This window comes from Falco punctatus (genome assembly GCF_963210335.1).
Source record: "Falco punctatus genome assembly, chromosome: 9".
Lineage (NCBI taxonomy): Eukaryota > Metazoa > Chordata > Aves > Falconiformes > Falconidae > Falco > Falco punctatus.
This window is the reverse complement of record NC_137589.1, coordinates 178161-202903: the sequence shown is the minus strand read 5'-3', so window position 1 is coordinate 202903 and position 24743 is coordinate 178161. Positions and strand designations below refer to the sequence as shown.

General features: G+C 42.3%; 1 protein-coding gene across 1 annotated transcript; it reads left to right on the top strand.

Annotated features, from left to right (window-relative positions):
- Positions 1-1196: 1196 nt before the first annotated feature.
- On the top strand, positions 1197-24562 carry LOC308069533 (opsin-VA-like). Its single transcript, XM_080401938.1, has 5 exons — positions 1197-13550; positions 14961-15171; positions 15768-15876; positions 20903-21142; positions 22266-24562. Exons 1-5 carry the CDS (start codon positions 13190-13192, stop codon positions 22485-22487), a joined length of 1143 nt encoding a protein of 380 aa, XP_080258064.1. The 5' UTR covers positions 1197-13189; the 3' UTR covers positions 22488-24562.
- Positions 24563-24743: the final 181 nt, after the last annotated feature.

The following is a 24743-nucleotide window of genomic DNA, read 5'->3' as shown; positions in this document are numbered from 1 at the left end:
TACTTTGCAGGGCAACTTACACGTTCCAGACGATGAGCAGCCACAAGTGATACTCTCCTGTCAGTTTGAGACCTCTAGAGCTGTGCATCCAGCTGCTGTCACACAGGAGCTTTAAAACTTGCATGAAGACTAGCACTGGTTGAGGCTAACTGAAATGCTTTAGTAATGGAATATCCTCCCCACCTCTCAGCTGTATTGCTGTGCTTCTCTGAATCCAAATCCCTGTGATAGCTCTCTCTTCCAGAGGATGCTCATTGATGGGAATACAGCAGAATGTGAGCTAACAAAAAGGTTTTGCTACTAGAGCTCTCCCCACTTTCTATACTGTGGAAGCTCAACACACACTTTAAAAACTCTGGATAAGGCTTAAGGGACAGACACAATTGGCACTGACTTTCAGTGAGATCTTTGTGTCTGATTGCCTTTCATGCCTTTGAAAATCTCCCTTGCAGTGTACAGGTTGACGCATATAAACCTTACAAAAGAAAACAGATAAATTAAAAAAAGATGAAAATAAGTAAAAAAGGCTTGTGGAGATCTGTTTAAAGAGTCATCAGCAGTTAAACTGACATGTCTTGATGTAAAAAGGTTTGCTGCTTCAGTGTCCTACCAGTGAACACAAGTGAAGACAGAGGAAGGTGGCTGAAGAGAAAACCAATCGCTTGCCCTTAACCAGGAAAAAATCTGAAGTGAGGGATTGTCTTTGAGGATCCAATGACGACTATTACTGAAGGGGTGGCTTAAGTGGAGCAAAAAGTAAGAGGTGTGTTTCTGTGGGAGCAAAGTCAGGAAGAATATATAGTACACAAAATGAGAAAAAGGAAGTTGTAAGGAAGGCTCAAACAACACATCAGGCTTGTGTGATGAAAGCCTGCCACATGTAGCATCAGGATACAACGCAGTAGTAGAGCTAGCATCACACCCAGCTACCTTTGACTTCTCAGCTCAAAAGGCAAGGTACAAATTTCACAGCCACGGTGACAGGGAACAGGGTACAGCGGCGGCACTCAGTGCAATGTTTACATGCTTGCTTCAGGTGAGTGTTAGCAGTACACCCAGCCAGCACACTGCTAGCAGGAAACGTTTTGTGACTGGGCTAAGGCTTCTGGTGCCTGATACATCTTTCACTTTCTAAATTATTTTTTTCCCCAAAAAAATTGTTCCCTGTTAATCCCTCAGTTGAGAAAATAGGGGGGGGGGGGAAGCCTCTTAGTTGTTTGATGACTGACAAGTATTTTTTCTGCCTTCTGATTCCTTCCTTCTTTTAAGAGCAGCTACTCCTCTGTAGAGGAATAATAGAGGCATGAAGGCAGGTTAATTAACATTGATAATATACAGCTGTGGGCTGGCTTCAGGGGCGGTGGGTTGGCTGAAGTGGATGAGGTGCAGCTGTGGCTGGTTCTGCTAAGTAGTTAAATAGCAACCAGAGGTATGGAAAGGGAGCATAGGAGGAAGAGGGCCCTGGAAGAAGCAGAGGGAGGTGAGACAGTGCCCTGGATGTAGGCGAGGGCTCTGGGAGAAGCAGGAGGCTTGGAAGAGGAGAGGCTGGCTGGAAGAGGAGCCAGGAGAAGGAAGAATACTGATGCAGCAGAGGCAAGAAGCAGGGTGGGCTGGCCTGAAGAGGATGAAGAAACAGCACGGACAGTAGATGAACCGTTGAAACCTTGTAGGGGGGTTGGTGTCTGTGCTGGGGCAAGGTGTGATAACTACTTACTGAAATTAACCTGGTGTGGGATGGTAAAAGCATTGTTGCAGTTGGCTAGCTTTCATAGTATTGTGCTGCTACTCTTCATCCATTTTGTGGGATCTCTCATTTAACACTGAACAAAGCTTTCATGCAAAAAATACATTTTAGGGAATATTATGGTGCTGTATGGCAATAGAAATAATGCCAGCACCAAGCCCCAGTGTTAGGTAAGCCTGATGTTCTGTCTTCTACAGCAATGGGCCCAAAATCCTAGGGCTGGCTTCAGGCACAAGTGTCAGCGGTAGGCCTGCTTGCCAGGAGAGCCAGCGGGAGCGGGGCAGGGGTCCCACTGGGCAGCGGAGCTGTGGCTCAGCCCCCTGAGCCCTTGCTGAAGGCATAGGGAGTACAGTCAGCGGGGAGGGAGCAGCAGGAGGGAGACTTGCTGCCCTTCCCATCTGGGGAGTAAGATTTCTGCTGGGTGTGGTGGGGTAGTTAATAGACAACTAGTCTTTGGAAAGGACAAGGACACAAATTTCTGTCTGTCCTGAGGGTGGCAGAGCTGAATCGGAGCTCCGCTTCTGGCAGTCACTCAGAGGAGGTCCAAAAAGATACTGAATGTAGCCATGATTGTCTTCTGTGGGAGCTGAGTGAGCGTACCACGTCCTGGATGAGTCTCAGCACTTTGCATCACCATGTATGTATTTTTTTAATATAAAGGAGTTCCATTATAGTTGTTTCTGAGAGAAATTTTGACACAATAAGATAAATGGCTGGCTTAGCTGTACTTCATCAGAGCAGGGGTTTTTTTAGTCGATACATGCATAACTCATTTTCAAAAGCTCTTGTGATAATTATTCATTGCAACTTGTAAGAAAACATTGCTGCAAACCCAAAAGTGAAGACTGTTTAAAATTATTTGTGACATTAAATGTATTCACAGCATTATGATATAGTTTACTTGGAGCATTTTGTGGTAATTTTGTTTGTCTGCGTTGGGAATAAGCATAAAATTAAGGACCACTTTTTCATGTTTTAAAACTATCTAGTGCTAAGCACTCTTCATCAAGCTTTTATGGTGTTAAAGGCCTGAAATGCAGTCTTCCATGTACCTTTCCTAATTTTACATTAAATCTGAAGTACAGAGCAGAATGAATTTCCCATCAGCTCTTCATGCCAAGGGTTTGTGCCAAAAGCCCAGGAGCCCCATGGATGATGTGGCTCTAAGTTCACCCTCTGCCCATATGGCTGTCCATTCATGATGCAAGGTTTGTGGTGACAGTGCTGCATGACTTATCCTTCCTCCTGCATCCCCATCTCTCCTGCCTGCAGCTGGTCACCATACCCCCAGGCTCCATCTCCATGGTCTCAACTGCATGGCTGCATCTTGGTCCTCTCTCTGGCTCCTGTGTTGTCAGACCCTTCTCAGAGGCACTTTGTCATGACACGCTGATCAAAACTGTGACCTGTATTTCTTATTTGTTTTTATTAGTATTGTATCTACGGCTCCAGTGAGTTATATCTACACATGGTGTATATGGGGACAAAGCAAACTTATTTGAATGGACTTTCTTCTGTGTTTGTCAACACATATGACTAGAACAAGTCAGCCAAGCTCAGGAAGGAAAGTGTCATGTTAATTACTGCTGCTTAGTAATGGCTTAAAACTCAGATGGAGATATGCAGTGTTGAGCCTTTGATAAAAGTCTTGGGAAGATTGTGACTCTGGAGGAGAGCTTCGTTGCTTGCTACGTAACTATTTAACTCCTGAAGATAAGTACTTTCTTATTTGAATAAACACTGTTTCTTCGGCTTTGCTAATATTTTTCTCTTCATATATTTTGCTAAATTACTGTGGCTAGTTGCAAAATGTAACTTGTTTCCATAGTTTTTCTTTGGGTGAAAAAGTTGTAAGTGATGCCTAGTTTAATGTATACATTGAATGTTTTCTTGAACATTCTCCATAGGCTGAGGCATGTGTTATCTTCAAATGGGTAAAGTAATAAGCATTTACTTTTAGACTGTGGGACCTGTACCTGGTTATTGTTCAGGATTGTTACACAGTTTTGTATTTGAATTTTTTTAAAAGTATGTGATTGCTGGTGACAGAATGGATTCCAAATGCACAAAACTAGCCTGTATGCTCACCACACGAGATAGGATAGGGCTTCTTTTTCTTGTACCTTGCTCCAAAACATATTTAGTTACTAAGAATCGCTGTGGATTATGTCCCCCAATTAACCAAGGAAAACAGTAATTTCCAACAGACTAGAAGATGGGGTGATTTAAACTATTTATCCACTGTAGGCTGAGTAACAATGATGAGGTTGCTGCAGAACACATTATGGGAACACTGGACGATGAAAGCACAGTGTGGGCAAAGGATGCACCTGCCTATGTCAGCAAGTGGCTTACCTCAGACTCATAGTGCTAGTCAGTTTGAGACTTGTGATAGAAAATCCACTAGTTAGTAGCAGTCAGTGGAAGGCTTCTGTTGATCATCATGGGACTCAATTGGAGTCTTAACTATTTCAGTGTTCTACTCTTCAGGGACTTCTCCAAGGTTTTCTTCTGCTCTCCTGTTTTTCCTCTGAGACTCTTTCCTACCAAGGGATTGCTTTCATAAGACCTTTTATCTCACCTCCTATATGGTGTTTCATTAGCATTTTGTTCATGAAAATCAAGTTTAAAAAGAATTTCATTGTGAGAAATTTCAAGTTACGTTAACATTGAAAAAGAAACCTACAGAAATGTGAGGAACTTCTTCTTCCTGAAGATAACACACAACCGAAGATGATCCATGACAGACAGATACATAGAAGTGATGTTTTGCCAAATGGCAGATGGGGATTTAGTGTTTTTTCCTTTTTCCTTGGGATTCTCTGGGGTAGGTGCTGACACTTATAACACCATCAATCTTAAATCATGAAATTTAACCATGAGAGAATAACAGACTTGGCCCCAAACAAGTATAAATAAATCTGAGTAGAAAGCAAGGTCATGCCATGTTTGATTTGTATCACACTAATGAGATGCTGTTGGCTGCATAGTGGCTCTTACTGATTTTGTTTCATCAAAGAATTGCTTTGGAAAACTACCTGAGGAACTGGAGATGGTCCTGAGGCTCAGACCTGAACCATTAGAGTCTACTAAATGGGTGTAAATGTTCAAATTTGGGTTTTAAGTAGAAAGTGGTTGCTATTTCTCATCCATAGCTGGTTGTGAACATCTAGCTGAACAAATGGATGTAATCAAGCACACAGGCCAGTGGTGTGTGTGCTGCTTCAGAATAGCCTGTAGTTTTAGGAATTGCAAGTCTATAAATAAAGTTTTCTTTATTTCAGTACCATACTTTCATACATAGAATCAGAGGTACCACAAAGAAACTGATTTTTAATTTTTGGTAGGAGCGTGGCATAGATCTGCACCAAACTTTCATGTACTCAGAGCTCATCTCCCTTTCTTCTAGCTGTCTTCAGGACCTGCTAGTAGACTGCTGTGTGGAAGAAGCAGTGTCATGAACTATGTGCATTTATTTTCAGCTGCGTGGTGCCTCAAGTCTCTGAGGCCTGGCACAGGGCTAAAGAGTAGAACCCTTTGGCACAGCCCTGAACAGCAGTGAGCACTGACCTGGGCTATCCCAGCCTGCTGCGAGAGCGTCGGTTGGGGGTGTTTGGGTGGAAGATTCATAGCCTTCCCGTGCACTGGGCTGGGTGAGCAAGCAGGCGTGCAGATGAGTATGGGGATAGTGGATTGTTGTTATTCCCATAAGCGTACCCTGGACCTTAGAACATGTGACTGTTAACGTACTGTTCATTGACTGTCACCACATACGGCTACATCTGCGGTGTATGTATATACAGGCTGGGGCACAGACTTGAGCACCAGCATGCAAATGTCCATATTCCTGTTTGTTAGCCTGTTCCTGACATGTTTTGGGCTAGATCAGGTCATGCAGACCAGGCACAGTCTAGGGCACGATACAGGTTGCAGGCTGTTCTCAGCCAGCAGCAAGAACAAGCCTTAACTGCCCTGAGAAAGAAGAGAGGTTAGCTGTGTGGGCAGATGTGCTTGTGATGCTTACAGAAGCCCTACCCCAAATCTAGATTCTTTTTCTAGGGCAGCATGTACTTATGATTCAGGTTCTGATACCAACAAAAATACAAACAATAAAGAAACAGAATAATGAACACCAAGTAGGTCACATGCGCAGCACAAGCTATGAATTTCTGAACTGTAGCCAAAAGTACTTGGCATCATGAATCCAAGATTTGGTCTCTGCTCTGTTATATTGGGAACTAGCTTTTGATATGGGCAGCAGAGAGGGACTTGAACAAACATGTTTCATTCAAAGAACTTCAGCTTTCAGGGATATTGGGACTTGGAGTCAAATATCTTAGTGTAGGCCGTTTCTAAAGGAACTAAAAATTTACTTCCCAGTGCTGGTGCTAGTCTGGTATGCACTGTAGCCGTGAATGCTGCCAACATTCTGAGCCTTCTTGTTTGCTTTCCTCACCTTCGCAGCTGGAATGAGAATGTTAAAACATCTGTATGGACTCTGTACATCTCTCTTGAGTTTGGCAAATGGAGCAGATCACGGTTCACAGGGACTTTGCCATAACAATTTTTAAGTGTTGAAAAAATATACAAATGAACAGAAGATATTTGGATTTTAGGTTATTTCTGGGATTTTTACTCAGTTTTTATTGGGCACCTAACTGATCAATGAACTTGTAAGCTAAACACTTCTGAGCCTGCAGGGACTTTTCTGCTATATCTTTGCGTAATGTGGTACTGATGGCAGTGCTCATGTAAATCTTCATGAAACCAAAAAAACCTCATATTGTTTATTGTTTTCCTTGAAAAAGTAGTAACAAAAGGAAATCAACATTTCTGTTGTCTTTTACTAGGAGTGTACAGCTGCAGAGTGAGAAGACATTGCCTCTCTGCTGGGAAAGCAAAAGTCACTTTGTGACCTGCTGCTGTTTGAGGTCTGAGCACGATAAAAATTGGCTTTTGCTACAAAAATTAAGTTTAAAATTTAATATTGTATAAAGAGTTTGTGAAGGTTATAGGAGAAATAGAGGAGTGAGTTTATTTTAGTTCTGCTTTTTCTTGTGTGTAGAGGCTTCCTCTTGCTGCTGTTAGATTAATTTTTCAGTGCAGAGCCAGCTCAAGCCTTCCCAAGGGCATAGAAAAGACTGACTGCTGCTGCACCAAGGATGGGGACAGATTAACTTTTGGGGGAGGTTCTCACTTTGGTACCACTTCTGTCCTCCACAGTCTCATAATTCCCACCCAAGACTGACCCCAAATGCCTCTCTCCTGTTTGAGCCCAGGGCTGTCTGCTCCATCCAGAGGCCAGTCATCCCAGCGACTGTGCCACACAGTCCAAAAGCAGGACCGCACTGTGCACGCTGATGCTGGTTGGGGCTGGCGTGCCCCGTGGTCACCTTTGTGCCCCACCGGGCAGGGAGGATGACATGGAGCATGGCTGGCCCTGGCTGCCTGGCCAGGCATCTCTGGCATACCTCTACCTGTCTAGGACACAAAACAGCCCTAAATGTCACCTGCATCTGATCCTCACACTGCTCCTCGGTGGGCTCAATCAGGACAAGCCATATGCTGATGTGACTGCAAGGTTAAACTCTTTACTGCATCACAGCATCTTTTATGATCACTCTTACTAATCATTAAATGTCTGACAGCCAGTGTTGCAGAAATAAAATCTAGGAAAACTTCTACATATCATCAATTACTCTTGAAAACTACTTACTTTTAAGATAATGGTGATAGTCTATTTGAATACTGACTTTTAGGATCTGATTAAACTAGTCATGGACAAATTGTGAATTTATCATATTTACGGTAAACGTAAATATGATGTCAAATGCAAAGCTGCAAATTCTGTTCTGACCTTAATTTCATCAAAGATTTGGTCTCAATCCAATACCAAGTTTAGGGAAAATGCTATGTACTGTCTTCAGGGACTGCAAAGTAGATAAAATGTATTTGATGTATCTAATAACAAACTTCTTTTAAAATTAGCTATTAAGACTGAAGATACTCATGTACATGATCCCTCTCAAGATAGTAGGATTTCTTGTACGATTAAGTCCTCCTTCCTCTGAATGAGGATTTCATAATAAAGAAATCCTCTCAAATAAGGAATATCATGTGAGCAGTTTTTTACTTTGAGCTGCCAGGTGAGTGTACTGGATAACAATTCACACTGATCTTTTGGGAAATATACAGTTTCTGAGGAAAAACAAACCATTGAAATCTTCTTTTGCTCATTATAGTGACATTAACCGCAAGATATTGTTAATGTGTCTTAAGTAAATACAGCAATACAGCCTGCTAACAAAGTATTTCCTTTTCTGATGCTCAGTATGTGTGGGGTTTTTTTAATTTGAATTAGCTTCCTATTCATAGTTAATAGAACATGTTTTGTTTAGCCACCAGCTTTGTTATATGTTGCTGGTTACTGAAATTCCTGCAACTGTGCTGGTATCTTTCCCAGCGTAGAACACCTCTTTTGTACGTAGGTTTAATCTTTTGACAAAAGGAAATCTCCAGTCCTGTTCTTTTAATAAGAAAGGGAGTAAAACAATTCCTCCATGTCACTTAAAAGGGCAAGGACAAAATTTTTCCATTATGACAGTTCAGTGTTTTCTGAGAACAGACTTCAAATGTGCAATTGCTGGCTTTCAGTAACTGTGAGGAAACAAAACTGCAGCCAAAAAAAAAATGGGGGGAGGGGATGGAGGAAATCAGTTTCGTGGTTTCAGTTACAGTGAGGCAGCAGGAGGACAGTATTTGTGTAAATTTCCAGAAGTTTCATTGATTAGAAACACCATTTCCTACATTTCAGAAGAAGGCTGGTCTACACTGAGAGTAGGTAAATGCAGTCCCTTAACAGGGTTCTCAAGCAAAGTCTGGCCATTAGGTTTTGCAGGTGCTTTCCTTGACCCTCTCCAGGCATGAAAAGGTTAAATGTAGCCCCATAATACACTGGGTTTATAACTCTTATAATTAATGTGAAGCAGTATTGAATTTTTTATTCTTAGACTGAAAAAAAATTCAAGTAAGAAAAATCTTTACAGTAAGGGTTGTCAAGCACAGGAACAGGTTGCCCCGAGAGGTTGTGGAGTCTCCATCCATGGAGACATTTTAAATCCTCCTGGACACAGTCCTGGACAACCTGCTGTGGCTGCCCCTGCTTTGAGCAAGGGGCTGGCCGGAGCCCTCCAGAGGACCCCTCCAGCCTTGGCCCGTTTGTGTTCCTGTGACCAACTGCACACTGCAAGGGTGCATGTGCTTGTGTGATCTGAGAGTTATAGGTCCTGGATTTGTTAGGCCATCTGGAATAGTCTCTATGCATAGACGATGATAATTTCTGCTTAATTTCTAATTTAAACTAAATGCTTGTGCAATCTCTTCAGCCTCTCCCCTGCTGAAGGCAGAACAAAATCTGGCTTGACTATATGTGTTTTTAAAAATACTGTAGTGAAATACGTTCTTATATTCCTTTTAGAGATATGCAATTGGAATAGCATTATCAAATAGAGGACACTGAAAAATCAAGATAAATACACTTAATTCCAAATTCATTCACAGAACTCATTTGCTGCTGTTTTTTTAATTTTATTTTTTTTAATATCTTATTTAAAATTTATTTTTGTAATATCTTATTAAAAAAAAAAAAGACAGACACCTCAAAATTGTTAAGACTGATTTCTGTCTGACAGGTTTGAAACTTTACTCTGCTTTGAAACTGATGATTTCCCCTCATGCTTCTGACTGACCCTCTCCCCCTTCTCTGGGTCTGCAGCCCCTCCCCAGACACCCGGCCCAAGGAGCCTCCCTGTCCAGCTTCTCTCAAGGCCTCCTACTCTGCACCTGCCCCTGGTGCTCCTGCTTCTTCCCCGCCGGCTCTCACCAGCTCTCACTGCCTTTCCTTTGCAGCAGCCCCCGCCCCAGCACGGTCAGTGGTCCCCACGGGGGTTTCAGCTGGGGTTCCCCCTCGCCAGGACCTGGGCAGCTCTTGTGCTGCTGCCTCCACCTTGCCCAGGACACGTGCAACCACAGCTTCCCTGCAGGGAGACTTGTGCCAGACCCCTGTATTCCAGAGTGGTTTAACACAATCTGTAGCGGTACCTGGCAAAGGAGAAATACCAGCTTCAGCCCAGTAACTGGCCCAGAAGCTAGATGCTCTGAAGGGACAAAGTATTCATGTGTGATACGGTCTGCGTGGGTGCACTGGGTCAGCACCGTTTACTCACAGAAGTGATGACTGCCTGAATCCCTGGCTGGATTTTAGTTTTTTTCAAAACAGAAGTTAGTTTACGGGGTACCGAGGTCAGTCATTGAGACAGGCACTCATATATAATGCAGCAGCCAGTTTGGTTGTACCAAAAGTGAGATCCTTTGCTTCAGATTCCCACAAAACATCTGTACAGCAGAAAATGCTGTTTGCGCTAATTAAATGTGACTAAACCAAATCCTTCCTGGGGACAAAGCAAATCTTTCACAATCACTTTCAGGAGTGAAGGCCACTGCTGTCATTAGATGGCAGCATCTTGGGATTGATTATCATATGCTCAAAAGCTGAGAGCACCAATTCAAGTGCACCGGGCAAAATATCACACTGACTTTATAGCTCATTTCCCCATTGGTGTTTTGCAGGAATTGTAAATTTGGGACAAACTAACTGTCACATACAATTCCAGGCACAAGATTTGATCTCAGTTAGCACAGTTCTTGTCATCCTGATTTTGTCTTACAGCTGGAATTACCGTAGGCATATAACACAAGGGCTGTTAGTTACACATCCTCCTCACGTTACTGACTGTATGTTCCCTGCTCCAACCAGCAGCACTTTAACCATAGCCTGAGGCTGTTTTCTTGTTTACCAACTTATCTCTTCATATGAAGTGTTAGTGAGGAACACCTTTGCTAAGGAGGCAAGTCACGCTTCAATTCTGGCCAAGAAAATGAAGACTGTAGTAGGTCAGATGTGGGAGATGACAAACAGGGACTCCTCAGATTGCATGTGCTCCCAAGTTTATCAACAAAATGTCAGTATATGGATGTCAAGGAAAATGAATTTAGCACTAATGGAAAACAAGACCTTAATAAAAGAAGCTAAAGATCTTATGATGCTGGAGAACAGCTGCCTCTTTAAATGGAGACTACAAACCTGAGATGCTCCTGTTCTCCCTGTACTCATAAGGCAATGCTTTTTCTTTCTGAATTTATCTGATAGTGATTTCAGAAAAAAGTTTAACAACAAAATTATATATATATATATATATATATAAAAAAATCTCTGTCTGTATTGTTTGGACCAAAAAAAAAAAAGGCCTGCCAAGCAAGAGGGGTAGCAAATGTAGAGCAAAGCAGCAAATGTAAACCCATGGTGCTGGAAGAAGTGCAACTGCTGTAAGTTGTAATAAGAGAGCATGTTGCAGAGAATCACTTTGCATGATAAAGCTGACCTGCTGAAGAAGAAAAACAAGCAAAACAGGCATTGAAGACAGTATAGGAATATTTTTTAAGGATTCTAAACAAAATGAAACACAAGATACTGAAAAGGGAAAGAATTTAAACTGTAGCCAAAATAATGACTCATACAAACAACTTGAACAATATGACAGCACAAAACAACAACAAAATAACTGGGAACAATAGTCATCTGTTCTTTAAAGGGATGCAAATGTACAGTCAATAGATTTGTGCCTTAACGAAGTCCAGATACTACCTTCTTTGTTGTATGCTAAATTCAGAGTTTAGTTTCACCCACAAGAATTTAAAATCATGTATAATTTCAAACAACGTAATTATCAAAATGGATTTTAAAGTTGTGGTCTGGATCTTCTGCTGTAGCATGCAGACAGCAGAACTATGCTTAATCATGCCATACAAGGACCAGCTGCAGGCATTTTAATGTTGCTGTGTGTTTATCCTTCTTTTATTCATGACACGTGGAATTTCTTAATATTCCTGTTGAATAAGAATTATCTTGTATTTTTGTTGATAGATTTGATCTGCTTAAGCACTTTCTCTTCCCTTTTCAGTGGAGTATATGCTAACCTTTTAAAAATATCTTTGTTACTTTGCTTATGGTAAGTAGGAGTTACTTTTTTTTAGTTCAAAATACTCTGAAATTTTCTGATGCATAACTCCTTCTGCCAGTGTCCAGAAACCCTTTGGATTCCATTCCTGCATAGCAAAAGATATTAACCTGTGTTAACAAAGTATTTCATGTACAATCCAAGACAAATACATACTCAAGGGAATGTAGGACAGGTAGTGTTACTCATTTTCACTCTCACTCCAGCTCGTTTGTTTATTCATGTGTTGTATACGATGTGTGTCCAAAGTGTCAACTCTTCAAGATAGGAACTGCATTACTTTTCTATTTTTGATCCTGGTTAATACTCTGAGGCTCTGATTAAAAATTATGGTCCCCAAGAATTATCCCACTTACAACACAGCTGAATGATTTCAATATTCTTAGGGTATCCAGCTCGATTTGTGCAATAATTACTGGCAACCCTTTAGAAGGGTAGTACTGTAGTATCTGCCACAGTATTGTGTCTCATTAAGGTGCAGAGGTGACGAGTTACTCATCTTGGGACATGAACACAAGTAACCCTCACTGCTAATGCTTATTAGAGTCCAGACTAATCCAGTCATTTTTATCAGAAATGTATGACTAGCTATTAATTTTCCTGCTGTCTGTTGTCATGCTGTACTGATTTTATTTCCTTTTATGTATTTACAAACTCTAAGATGTTGTACATCTTTGAGTTTTTAGTAACTAAAACTGCTGTTATAATCACTTTGCCTTCATCAGCGATAGCGTCTTCGCTGTCTCTGATAGAAGCTGAAACTCCACTGAAGGATATAGAGAACTGTTACAGCTGCAGTGGTTGTCCAGGGTTAATCTGTTCAGGGCTGTCCCTTTCCAAGAACTGGAGTCAGTGGGACCCCCCTTGCTGTGCCCCCAGGCAGGGCAGCAGGAGGATCGCTCCACCCTTGCGATAAGCAAAAGGCAAGCTTCAGTTTCACGTGCTAAAGGTCAGGAGGGTTCCAAGCAAAAGCTTCATTTTTCTGCACGGAGCAAGAGCGGTCGGGGGGGTGTTTCAGCGCTGCTGTTTGCTGCGGCAGGAGGAAATTCGCAGCTTGGGGGCTGCTTTTGCTGCAGGTGAAGAAGACACCGCGGCAGCCGGGGAGGGGCCGGCGGCTACCGGCAGGAGGGGCAGAAGTTGCTTTAAGCGATTTTCTCGCTCATCCCTGTTCCCACATTCACTGCGGAGCACTAAACTTTCCTCTGACCAAAACTTTGTTTCTGGGACTATTCCTGGAAAGCGGAAGCATGGAGAGTTTTTTCATGCTTCTGTTGGAGACAACAGATTTGTCCTTTTAATCCTGACTATTATTTACAGATGAGAGACCCCAGTATTATACAGTATTATTTTTGCTAGTGAGAGATAAACAATGGATGCATTCAGAGCACCTGAAAATGAGTCGCTGCTGTTCAGTTCCTCTGGTCCTGCCAGGTGGAATCCCTTCCATCATCCCTTGGACTCCATCCAGCCCTGGCACTTCAGGCTTCTGGCAGCAGTAATGGTGGTGGTGACCTGCCTGTCGCTTGTTGAGAACCTGGCTGTAATCCTGGTAACTTTTAAGTTCAAGCAATTGAGACAACCTATCAATTATGTTATAGTAAATTTGTCAGTGGCTGATTTCCTGGTCTCACTGACTGGTGGCACCATCAGCTTTTTAACGAATCTAAAAGGTTATTTTTATATGGGATACTGGGCTTGTGTACTGGAAGGATTTGCTGTCACTTTTTTTGGTAAGCTTGATTTTATTTGTAATGATATGTTATTTTCCTTTAGCTTCCTTCGATGTATTGTGCTAGCTATCTTGCAGCTTCCCAAGTCTCTGACTTTGCATGCCTTTGAGCTCACTGCTTCTTTCCCCAGTTACATATATTCTGTGGTGGATCTCATGTGTGAGTGAATAACATATATCACTATCTCTGCCATATATCAGTGACTTGTTGCATGTATGCTGATCATCAAATATGTTTAATATAATGAGAAAAAGCTTGCTAATAGAATAAGACCGTTGTGGAGTTTTTGGTAAAACGGTGTCAGGAAAAAAATCACTATGTGTAACTATTCTCAAGGTTTGTATTGAGGTGTGTGCCTATATGGATAGGTAAGACAGAAAGAGTGAGTGGCTGCTCTTAAGCTGTGGAAAATATCAGGACACAGAAACATCCTGTGTTAGCTACCCTGCTGTGCTTCTGGGGATCCGTGACCTGTAACAGGCACTCCGCCCACCTGCATTTTTTTGTGATTCTTTGGCTTGGCTTTGTTTTACTAACTAAACAAGAAGTATTAGAAGTACTCTAAAGGGGAAATTCCATACCAGAGTTCCCTGAGTAAATATATCTCTGCAGAATAAATGGGAAATAAGTTTAAAATGAGATGTTGACTTACCTGAGATAGGCATTCATTCCTGCCTCCCTGTTCCTGTTCCTGAAGCTGCACAGTAAAGACAGCCTTCTAACTCGTGTCACTGCTCTAAATCAAACACACTGCTGAACCTCAGCCTGAAAAAGACTCCCTCGGTTGCACTCAGCCTGGTTAAGCTACGCAGAGGGAATGTCAGTGAGGGACAATGCTACTAAATCAGTTTGTGGCATGTAAGCCATGTCCCATGGAGAAGGATCAGGCTACTTTAAGATTTTGTTGACTAACCCCATGATATGTGCCTACTAAACTGATAATTTGTTGTTGTGGCAGCTGTCTGTAGTTTAAAGACAGCCTGAAATATGACATTTCTTGCAAAGACAGTGTTTTGAAGATGTTTTGTAGTCATTGTACTGTAGACTGCCAAACTAGACAAGTATGAAAATCTTGTGCTTTTAATAGGTACTGGAATAATGCACATAGATTGCTTATCCTTTCATAACTTGAGCTGATGGAAGAGGTGCCTGAAGTGGTGGGTGGTCAAACACTGGAACAGGCTGCCCAGAGTGGTTGTGAAGTCTCTGTCTGTGAAGATACTCAAAACCCGCCTGGACTTGGTCCTGGACAACCTATTGAATGGACCGTGTTTGGGGGGTGGGGTGGTGGGATGTTGAACTAGATGACCTCCAGAGATACTTTTCAACCTAAATAATTCTGTGATGTGAGATGATGTTCGCTTTTCAGTGAATCTACCCAATTTTTGATGCTGTGTTTTCTTACTATAGGCATTGTTGCTCTCTGGTCTCTTGCTCTGTTGGCTTTTGAGCGGTACATTGTGATCTGCCGCCCACTGGGAAATATGCGCTTAAGGGGGAAGCATGCAGCCCTAGGTATTGCCTTTGTGTGGACCTTTTCCTTCATTTGGACCATTCCACCAACGATGGGTTGGAGCAGTTACACCACCAGTAAGATTGGAACTACTTGTGAGCCTAACTGGTAAGGCCACTCTTGCAGAGTATGGTAAAGAAATGAAACTTGCAGCTCAGGGCATCTCAGGGGCAGGAATGTAAAGGAAAGGTTTAAAGATGATGTGCATCTCTGCAAGAATGGATATGAAGAAAGCTGTAACAAAACTGAGCAAAATTTGCCAAGAACAGATTTTAAAAAAAGAATTTCTAAAGGAAGGAGCTTCCATCTCTAATGAAAATAACATCCTATCTATACCTTGTGCTGTTTGTCAGGATTCAGAGGGCAAAGAGACAGATCTTTCAGAAGACTGGACAACCAGGTCTGAGCCCATAGATGACTCCACTCTGAACAGGAGGTTGAACTTCATGTTCCCTCCCACCTGAATTGTCCCACAGTTCTATGATACCGTGCCTATGGTCGTAGGATCCTGTCCTAGCCCGTGGCCAGGGAGATGGCCCAGGGCTCACTCTGGTGGTATGACCAGAGTTGTAAATGGGCACTTTGAAAAAAAACAGTTGACAAAAATACTAGTGGCAGCTCTGAAGAGCAAAATTAATACTTCAAGAAAATAATAAGAACACATATTAGTAATACATACACAATGTATTTTCTGTTTTATACAGGTACTCAGGAGCTTATACTGACCGTACATACATTATTGCATTCTTCACCACCTGTTTCATAGTGCCTTTATTCGTGATTTTGGTATCCTATGGAAAATTGTTGCGAAAGGTAAGAAGAAGCATTTATAAGCAAACTTAAAATGTGTGTGTATGAAATATTTGGAGCATTTTGTGTTCCATTTTCTGTAAAGATCAGACATAAGCAGATCAAATTTCCACCAACAAAGTCACTCAGTTATCATCCTTACACACAGAAATTCATGCTATGGTTAGAAATTATTTCCTAAAATGTGCAGTTTGCATCACTTATCAGTGCATCTCATTAGCCAAACATCATACAAATTAAAGAATGTCTGCCTCATAATTAAAGAAACTGAGTGATGACCCAGTATCAGTTTATTTACAGTTGTACTTCAATTCAGTGATGTTTGTTAAGGCTCAAACCAGGTAAATCAGAATTCAGCTTGAAATGATAGTATTTGTAAATTTTAAGAGTTCTGGCCAATACTCTGTAACACTTACATGCAGAATAAGATGTAGCATTTTTAAATAATGTAATGCTGTTTAGTAAATAAACTATTAGATTGACCAGGAACATTTAAAAGACTTGAGAAATGCGTTTGAATTTCATTTAATGATTGTGTTGACCTGAACCAAAAGAGAAACTGTAAAAAGTGAAAAAGAAGTTCAGTAGAATAAGAAAAGTCCTTTCTGGGACAATGTTATTTCTATTTACTGCAAAGCTGCCTTGTCTTATTGCTTCAGTAATAAATTCAGTAAATTTCTTTAGATTACTGATGTTTTTAAAGTATTTGGAATCTTCAAATGCTTTTATTTATTCTGTGTCATTACACAGTAGAAGGGAAAGGCAAAAATTATTTTATTTTCTCATTGGAAAACACATATTGAAACATGTGTACCTCAGGTGACGTTGTGATTCCCCTAATTGGATTTTTCTTGATTTTGTCCAGGATGCATTTAGGGAGGGGTTGGTTTCAGTATGAAACACAAGAAGTTTCCCAGTTTGAATGTTAATTGCAGTACAGGTGCATTGCTGCTCGCGGCACTCATGGTGAGGCAGCACGGTGCCTGCTGGTGCAAGTGGGGGACATGAATTACAAAATAGGGAGTTGCTTGAAGAAAATCCTTGTTGATGACTCAGACTCTCCTAAAATAACTTGTAAAACTATGATTCTGTTATTCTGAATATCCAGAACTTTTATTAGTATTTTATTTCCCCCTGTCCTAACCTACCTGCAGAGGAAATGAAATGAAATGAAGAGAGAGAGCAGGGTGGCCAGACCTCCTGGCTGCAGCTGCAGCCCTCTCACTGCTGCCTGGGATGGCGATGCGGTCCTTAGGGAAAGAGCTCTGCCACTTGGCTTGGGAGCAGGAGGACAGCCACCCCATGGGGCTTCCGCTCCTGCCTGGGGTACATGCAGTGTGGGAACATGCGGTGGGTGGCAGGTGTCCCTCCCTGTGGACTGGTGGTCAGGTCATGGGTCCTGCTCTGCGGGGATGGGAAAGAGCCACCTCCAGAGGCTGTCCCTGGGAGGGAGAGCCCATGGGTGGCCTGGCATGAACGGGAGGGATGTTAACCCAACAGAGCAGGGAGGAAAAGAGACCACTTGCCAAGCACCCAGCACTGTGATGGGTCCTGCCAGAGCAGTGGCTAACGTGCTACTCAGATGCTTCAGGAGGTGCACAAAAGGGGTCATTCCCTCCCTCTGGGACAGCGTTAAGAGGCTGCAACTTCAAAACAAAGCAAGTGAGATGAGGAACGAGGGAGGCAATGAAGGAAGATGTCACCTCAGTCACAGCAGACGCCAGTGAATGGTCCATCTTGCCATTTGCGTCAAGTCAGAATGCCTTCTAGAAGACTGATTTGTGCCATGCAGTGGGTTGTAGCGTTGGCCTGGAGCCTGGTGTGATCTTGCTAAGCTGCCTTTCTCACTCCTCTCTCCATTTCCCAGAAAGAATAGCAATATTATTTTTAAAAATCACACTTTTCAGTAAGTTGTGTGTTTCACACTCCCCTGGCAGCTCAGTGACTCTGCAGACCGCACAGCCAGCAGACACTGGGGTGGCCTCTGGGCACCTCATCACAAATGATTTAGCTGTAGCCACCTGGCTTGTGCCAGTCCTTGCCTTTGGCTTTTGTGGGCCTTTACAGAGATGTAACCATCTGAGTTGGTCTCTGTTATTTAAAACAGCTTAAAGCACAGTCTGGTGTAGAAAAAGCCAACTGCCTGCAATATATTCTGTAAATATATAATGAATTGCCATAAGGCTATGTCTCACAACTAAGCTAACTTTTAAAAATCTGACTGTGGTGAACAGAGAGAGACCTAGGCACCAGAACTGGGGTATTGAGGTTCCCAACCAACCCTTTTCCTGGATTTTGTCTCCCATGTTTGCCACACGACAGACTTGGTCCTGAGTGGCATTGTTTTGTCTCAGTGAAGTCTGCTAGTCCCTCAGTCCCTGTGTCCCCAGCTTTACAATGCCAATAGTAGCTTTCACTACAACTGCAGAAGTAGTGAAACAAATGAAACTTTAGGAAAAGCTCTAATCAATTTTTTACAATGGAGATAAATTATTATGGCAGTATTTCTTTGTTTGCAAGATAAAGCATCAGTACATGGTTCCTTATCAGTTTTGTGTTCTCAGACTTAAAGAGAAAGGACTTACTGCCATCCATGAAAAGCCATACATGAGAAAAAGGCCAGGCTGATATGAGACAAGCATGACACAGTCAAAAGCACAATCCTGGAGATTGTGTCCCTTCCTCAAGGTGCCTGCACTTCTGCTGAAAGGGAGGCTGGGCTGCTCTCTATGTAGATGCAGTGTATATGAAAAAATGCTATAGCAATGTCATATATTGGCAGGGGATATCTTAGCTTTGCTCAGCACCTAACACCTAATACCTAAGAGCTTGTAGGTATTATGACAATTCACTGTTATTATTGTTTATTTTTGTTAAAAAAATGACATGAATTACAACTTTGTACAGAGGTAAGGACACCTTCCTCCCCAGGAGCTGTTTCTGTATCTCTGTAAACACTAAATGTGTTAAATTATCTCAGTACGATGCAAGGGTTATTAGGGAAAATGTCTCCACTCGGTTCTAATGTTGCTGTGGAAAGCTAAAAGGCCATATTACACCAAAAATTATTACTTTATTAGCATGTACTATTGCAAGACCTGGAACTAGTTTTTTCTAGAGCCATGCAGAATTATGTCATTAGTCACTTCCCACATAAGCTAACATTATACATAACTGTGTTGTTTCACTAAGTCATCAGAACCAAAACAAGGATGCTTCCCAGGAAGACATTGTTTGACATCACATAGTCTCTGTCCCAACATCTCTGTCTGAGCTGCTTGCACGATCAGTGAGGGAAGAGGGAGAGCATTCCTGCTGAATGCCCCAATCCCACTTCAGTTCTGGTGTCAGTAGATACAGATGCTCTTCTGGTGAAGGTCATAAAGCACCACAGAGCCTGACAGACTCTCCAGGATGCTGCTGGTTGCTTAGTCTGGTCTAAGCTTTACCCCTGGCAAGGAGGTCGCAGACCCGCAGCAGAATGCAGCCTTTTGCACCCGTATTGCACACCTGGTTGTCTGTAACAGCTACATGAAACAGAAAGGGCTTGAATTCGGGCTCACTCCCTGCTTACGACTCACCAAGATGGCCTTCTGTTTCAGTAATGAAGTCACGACCATACCTGCAGCTAAACTGTTGCAGTTCCTGTGGGTAGCCGTAACGGCAGGGGTAGAGTGGGGGCTGGCTGAAAGCTTCTCCAGAGGCTAGCCAGAGCCTTTCATACCCTGTGGATGTGGTGGCTGGAGGCTGGCCAGGGCTCAGGTACGCCAGGAAGAGGCAGCTGGGGAGACCAGCTGGGTGTGAAGCCTTGGGGTTGGGCTGGGGCTCCGCTGCTGGTGGGGGACAGGGACAGCTCAGCCACCTCACCTGGGTTATTGCCCCTCTGCTGGTGCTGACCGCAGCAGCCATGAGCCTGTCTTTCCAAACTTCTGACGGAGAAAAGTCTGTGGTCCAGGGCAAGAGCTTTGACTTAGTGCCAGCACCTGGAAGTGGCCTGAATGAGAATTTGCAAGACGAGACTGCTGAGGCTTGTAAAAAGATGCCATAAGGACAATGCTGTACTTGGGCCCTCTGGCACAGCAGACAGTTTTGTAGCTAAGATTACAGTTGGTTGGCTGTAAGGCTGGTTCAAAGGTGTATTTGCTTCTCATATTTGCCTGTTATGGGATTATGCTGTTCATTATTATTTGCTGTGGATGAACTGGTTTGTCAGAACAGCAGCAAATGCATTTCACAAAAAGACCAGAAAAGGGGAAGAGGGGGATACTGCTTCTACCAGTATAGACAAAATGTTCTCTAGTCAGCTTTCCTGTAAGCCAAGAAGTCTGGCTTTGTTGGGCTTTGTGTAGATCCAAAGCTGCTGTAAGGCAAGTCGTATCACCCAAAAAAGTAGCCCTAATTTCTGTTTCATATTTTTAGTGACAACTTACTGTTATCGGATACTGCCAGTCGGTCACTCTGTCAGGGTCTGTTCTGTTACTTGGCATGCTAAAGAGAGGCCAAATCTTGTCTCTGATTTGACTAAAATCATTAGGATTACTTTTCTCACAGATTGAATTTAAAGGTATTTCTGCACTGCCTTGGGGTGGGCTGTGGCAGCAACCCATGAAGTTACCTGAGCTAGATTAATTTTCATGGGGCTGGACAGCAAATCTTTGCCATCACTTCACTCCTCATGACTTGGCTGAAGTTAGGTGGGAGCATCTCTACAGGCTGCAGTTGTGCCTGACTGCAATTAGATTTCTACACAAAGATTGCCCTAGTAATGGCTTTTTGATATCACTTTGATGATAAAAATATAAAGGTACTTAAGCAAAGGAAAATTTATTAATGACAGTATACAGTAATTCATGTCCCTCAGCAGTAACATTGACACCCTGTGGTTCAGGAGCAGCATCCTCATGTGCTGTCATACTCAAGAAGAGTAGGTTTTTCCTTCTAACATGGCAAATTGTTAGCCTGCTCACTACATTCACTGGTTGGAGGCCTTGTTGTTTGTTTTCTAGAATCTTCTGTCTTTTCTTTAAAGGTGTCAGATACGCAAGGCAGGCTGGGAACTACCAGGAAACCTGAAAGACAAGTGACTAGAATGGTTGTTGTTATGATCATTGCCTTTCTAATCTGCTGGATGCCGTACGCCGCCTTTTCTATCCTAGTCACTGCATACCCCTACATTGAGCTGGATCCTTGTCTGGCAGCTGTTCCAGCTTTCTTTTCCAAAACAGCTACTGTTTATAATCCAATTATTTATGTCTTTATGAACAAACAGGTACTGTATGCTCTCAAAGTGTCTTTAACAGTCATATTTTGTTATTTTGTCTTGCTTTATAATGAATTATTTCTACCTACCAACATGTTAGTTAACTAACTAAAAAAAAATAAATCACTGTATATCTACTTACTGGAAGATAGTGTCAGCCTCTGTGCATTATTAACATATGAATGTTAATAATTATTAGGTTTAGATACTACACAGGAAAATCAGCCCTTAGTGAACATCAGTTAGCTTTCTGTATGAAAAGTCTGTTTTCAAGACTGTCCCAGTACATTTTTATAATTCTTTAGGAATGCAACAGCAGTAAGTTGATTTTGAGGTGGGGTGGAAGTTTTCAATAGCTCGAATTTGTGTCAGGGAAACACAGTATCTGTGGTTGTATGTACAGGGAGGGTACAAGCATTGCATGTGCCTGTGGGACAGGGAGCTTCCTCCTCTGGAGGGAGAGAAGAGGACTGGATGCAGAGAAAAAGAATTGACAAAGGGATGAACCAGAGTGATGTGCGTTCACTGGTAACAGGCATGACAATGAACTTGAATAGATTTATGCCATGAGTGTAGCTACTAAGAGTGGTGGCATCAAGCAGAGTATAAGCATGTAAGTGAGTAGAAGAAAAATAGTAAAGTGACTGTTGAATAAGAAGTGATGAATACATTTATTTATTCAGTCCTGCAGAGAGGTATTGCTTGTCTCACATCCTACGGACAGCACCCTGATCTCACAATGCATGCAAGTTGTATGTTGGTCTTACCCTGCTCATGATATGAGCAACATGGAAATAAACCATCTTTGAACACCTGGGTATTAACAAATGAAAACAACTCTTGAGCCTGGAGAAATGACCGATTATGTCCATTAGATGTGGTATCAAGCAGAAGAGCAAAACAATGTTTTAGAATAAGATTTTCCACTAGTCTGGGTCTTTTTAGAATGTCATTATTTTTCAGTTTTAGAGTTCTTCAGGGTGGCACAAGCAAGTATATTTTATGGGGCTGTTTCTTTATATTCCCAACTGACTCAGGAGATAATTGCCAAGAATTTTAGCAAACTGCTTTATAGAGATATTTTAAAATTCCTTATGTGTTTTGATTGATCTACTTTGTTTCAACTTTCTAGTTCAGAAAGTGTCTGATTCAAATGTTCAGCTGCAGTGCCATAGAAACTGTGGAGTTCAACATGAATCCGACTTCAGAGAGAGCAATGTTAACCCAAGACAAAAGAGGCAGTGAGATGTCCACCATGGCAGTATGCAGCACCGTTTCTAAGAGGAAAAACGGAGATGAATGCCTATCTTTTGCTCCTTTGGCAGCTTCGGAAAACAATATCTGTCCCATGTAGGGTGGGAGATATGATCATTAATGCAGTGCTACAGCATATTTCCTTGTTACCATCACTTAATGCAAAAAATATTGTCAGGGGGGACATCATGCTCCTGTGGACACCAGCTTTTGCGATTCCAGGCTCCTGAGTGCATGTTCAAGTTTCTTGGCTCTGCATTTGCAGTCAAGTACCCGGCCATAAGGTGAGTCCCTTCCTCCACTGCATTCCTCTTCCCAATCCACAGCATGCTTGCTCTTGAAAAGAACATTAGGGGAGCCCAGTGTTGCTGTACTGGCATGTAATACATTAAGGATAGGAGAGTTTTATGCTGATGACAGCTCCCTGGTCAGCTGGACAAAAACATGAAGTGGCACATGGCTTCAATAATGCTAATGAACAAATAAATAGTATATAGCACACAACTGACTCAATTTCAACCAATGGAGGTTCAGGGAGGACTAGCTCTGAGTACTTTTTTGGTTTGTTTGGGTATTTTTACTAAAAAAGCAGAGAAGGCCAGAGGCCGGTCTTACGTCTGTCCTTGATGAGAACCTCACTGGGGCACTACAACTACAATCTCCAGCAGCTTGGACAAGCCATCCAGACTCTCAAGCACTATTTTATTAAAACAAGCCTTATCAAGGGCTGTTCATGTCCTCTGTCTCCATTCCCTCTTTGTCAAGAAAATCTTCTGTGCTTGTGGCAACTTTTGAAGTAAACTAAGCTGGACGAGATGATCATTGTAGGTCTCTTCCAACTGAGCTATTCTATTAACTCAACTTTACAAGAGGAGTTACAGAGCACAGTACAACTGCGCAGGAATGCTGGAGAAAGGGCCAGTAGCACAGCTTGGAGTTGTGAAGCTGAGATTTGTGGGACACAAGTTTTTCCCTGTATGTGCCTGCACTGTGCAGATCTAAGATCTATCATGTTCTTGAGACCTTGTAGCTCCAGGTGACAGCTATTATTTCTGTTTCTTAACAATTACAATTTTCAGAAATCAGTGGGTAGAGAAAACAAGTATTATGTATGTGCTGGGCCACCTTATGCTGGAGCATGTTGGATGTCTGTATTTCTGTTGGCACATTTTTACTTTTCTCACTTCTGAGCTAGGCCATGCCTCTCCAGAAAGCATAAGCAACATCCTAGCCCAGTAGGCAACTTGCAGCAGCCAGTGGCACTACACTGCTGTTCTCCTTTGAGGAGCAGTTGTGCCTCTGTCCCTTCAGTCCTTAAATTCCTGTTTCTGCCTAAGTCACATCGTCATTACTTTTGAGCTACTGATCCTGGCGTAAATCATTAACTTGTAATTACATCTTTGATATCAGAAGCAAGGAGTACAACATAAATACACTTCCTGTAAACAGTGAAAAAGAACAGAAATTGCCAGCATTCCGTGGCTGTATTCGACCTCATATTTTTAATTCACACAATGACGTGCAGCAATATACTTAGCTTTAGCAGAATGTCACTGATGCACATGTAAGACCAAACTAGGCCATGAGTGTAGTAAAGACAGACTTCTGTTTTAAATAGCCTCTGATGAACATCACATGTCGCCAAGACCTGGCATATCAGATTTTGAATCCTATATAAGATCTATACTTACCTGAATGCATTTTAGAAGAAAGGGCAACAGCTGACTATAGTTAAATGCTTTACTATGGAAACCCGTTATTTTTAGATAAGATGTAAATACAGTGTCAGTCGAAACAAATGTTGCTCCAAAGTGGTATAGAAAAGCTACACTTAGCTACATCCTGTACAGGCCTTAGCAACAGAAACGTGATATGGAACAAATCATCCAGTGTTCTGTTTTACTTCAAGAAATTACAGTTTCTTTACACAGAATAAAAGACACTTTGTACCAGATTTTTCTTCTCTTTTTATTTTGTAAAGCTACAGTTTGAAAAACTATATTGCCCTGAAAAGTGATGACAGGATATCTGGTATCAAACCTCATCCCAGGGCAGTACCTTGCTGAGCTGGAAGTCAAAAACCATTCCTGCAGCAGGTGGGGATATTGGTGGATCGGGGAAAGGTAATGCAGAAACCCAGGACAAAACATAGCCTGAAACCCTGGTACCTTGCAGAGGCTGATTTCTTTACATTTCTTATGCTCAAGAGAAGACAAAAGTGGCAGGTCCCTGCCATGGGTGGAGTGACAGGCATGGTCAGCATGGTCCTGCTCTTGGCATGCTCACATGGACTGCTCGGCCAGTTCCTGCTTGTGTCCCTGTGCAGCATGCACACTGATGGATGTACAGATAGTGC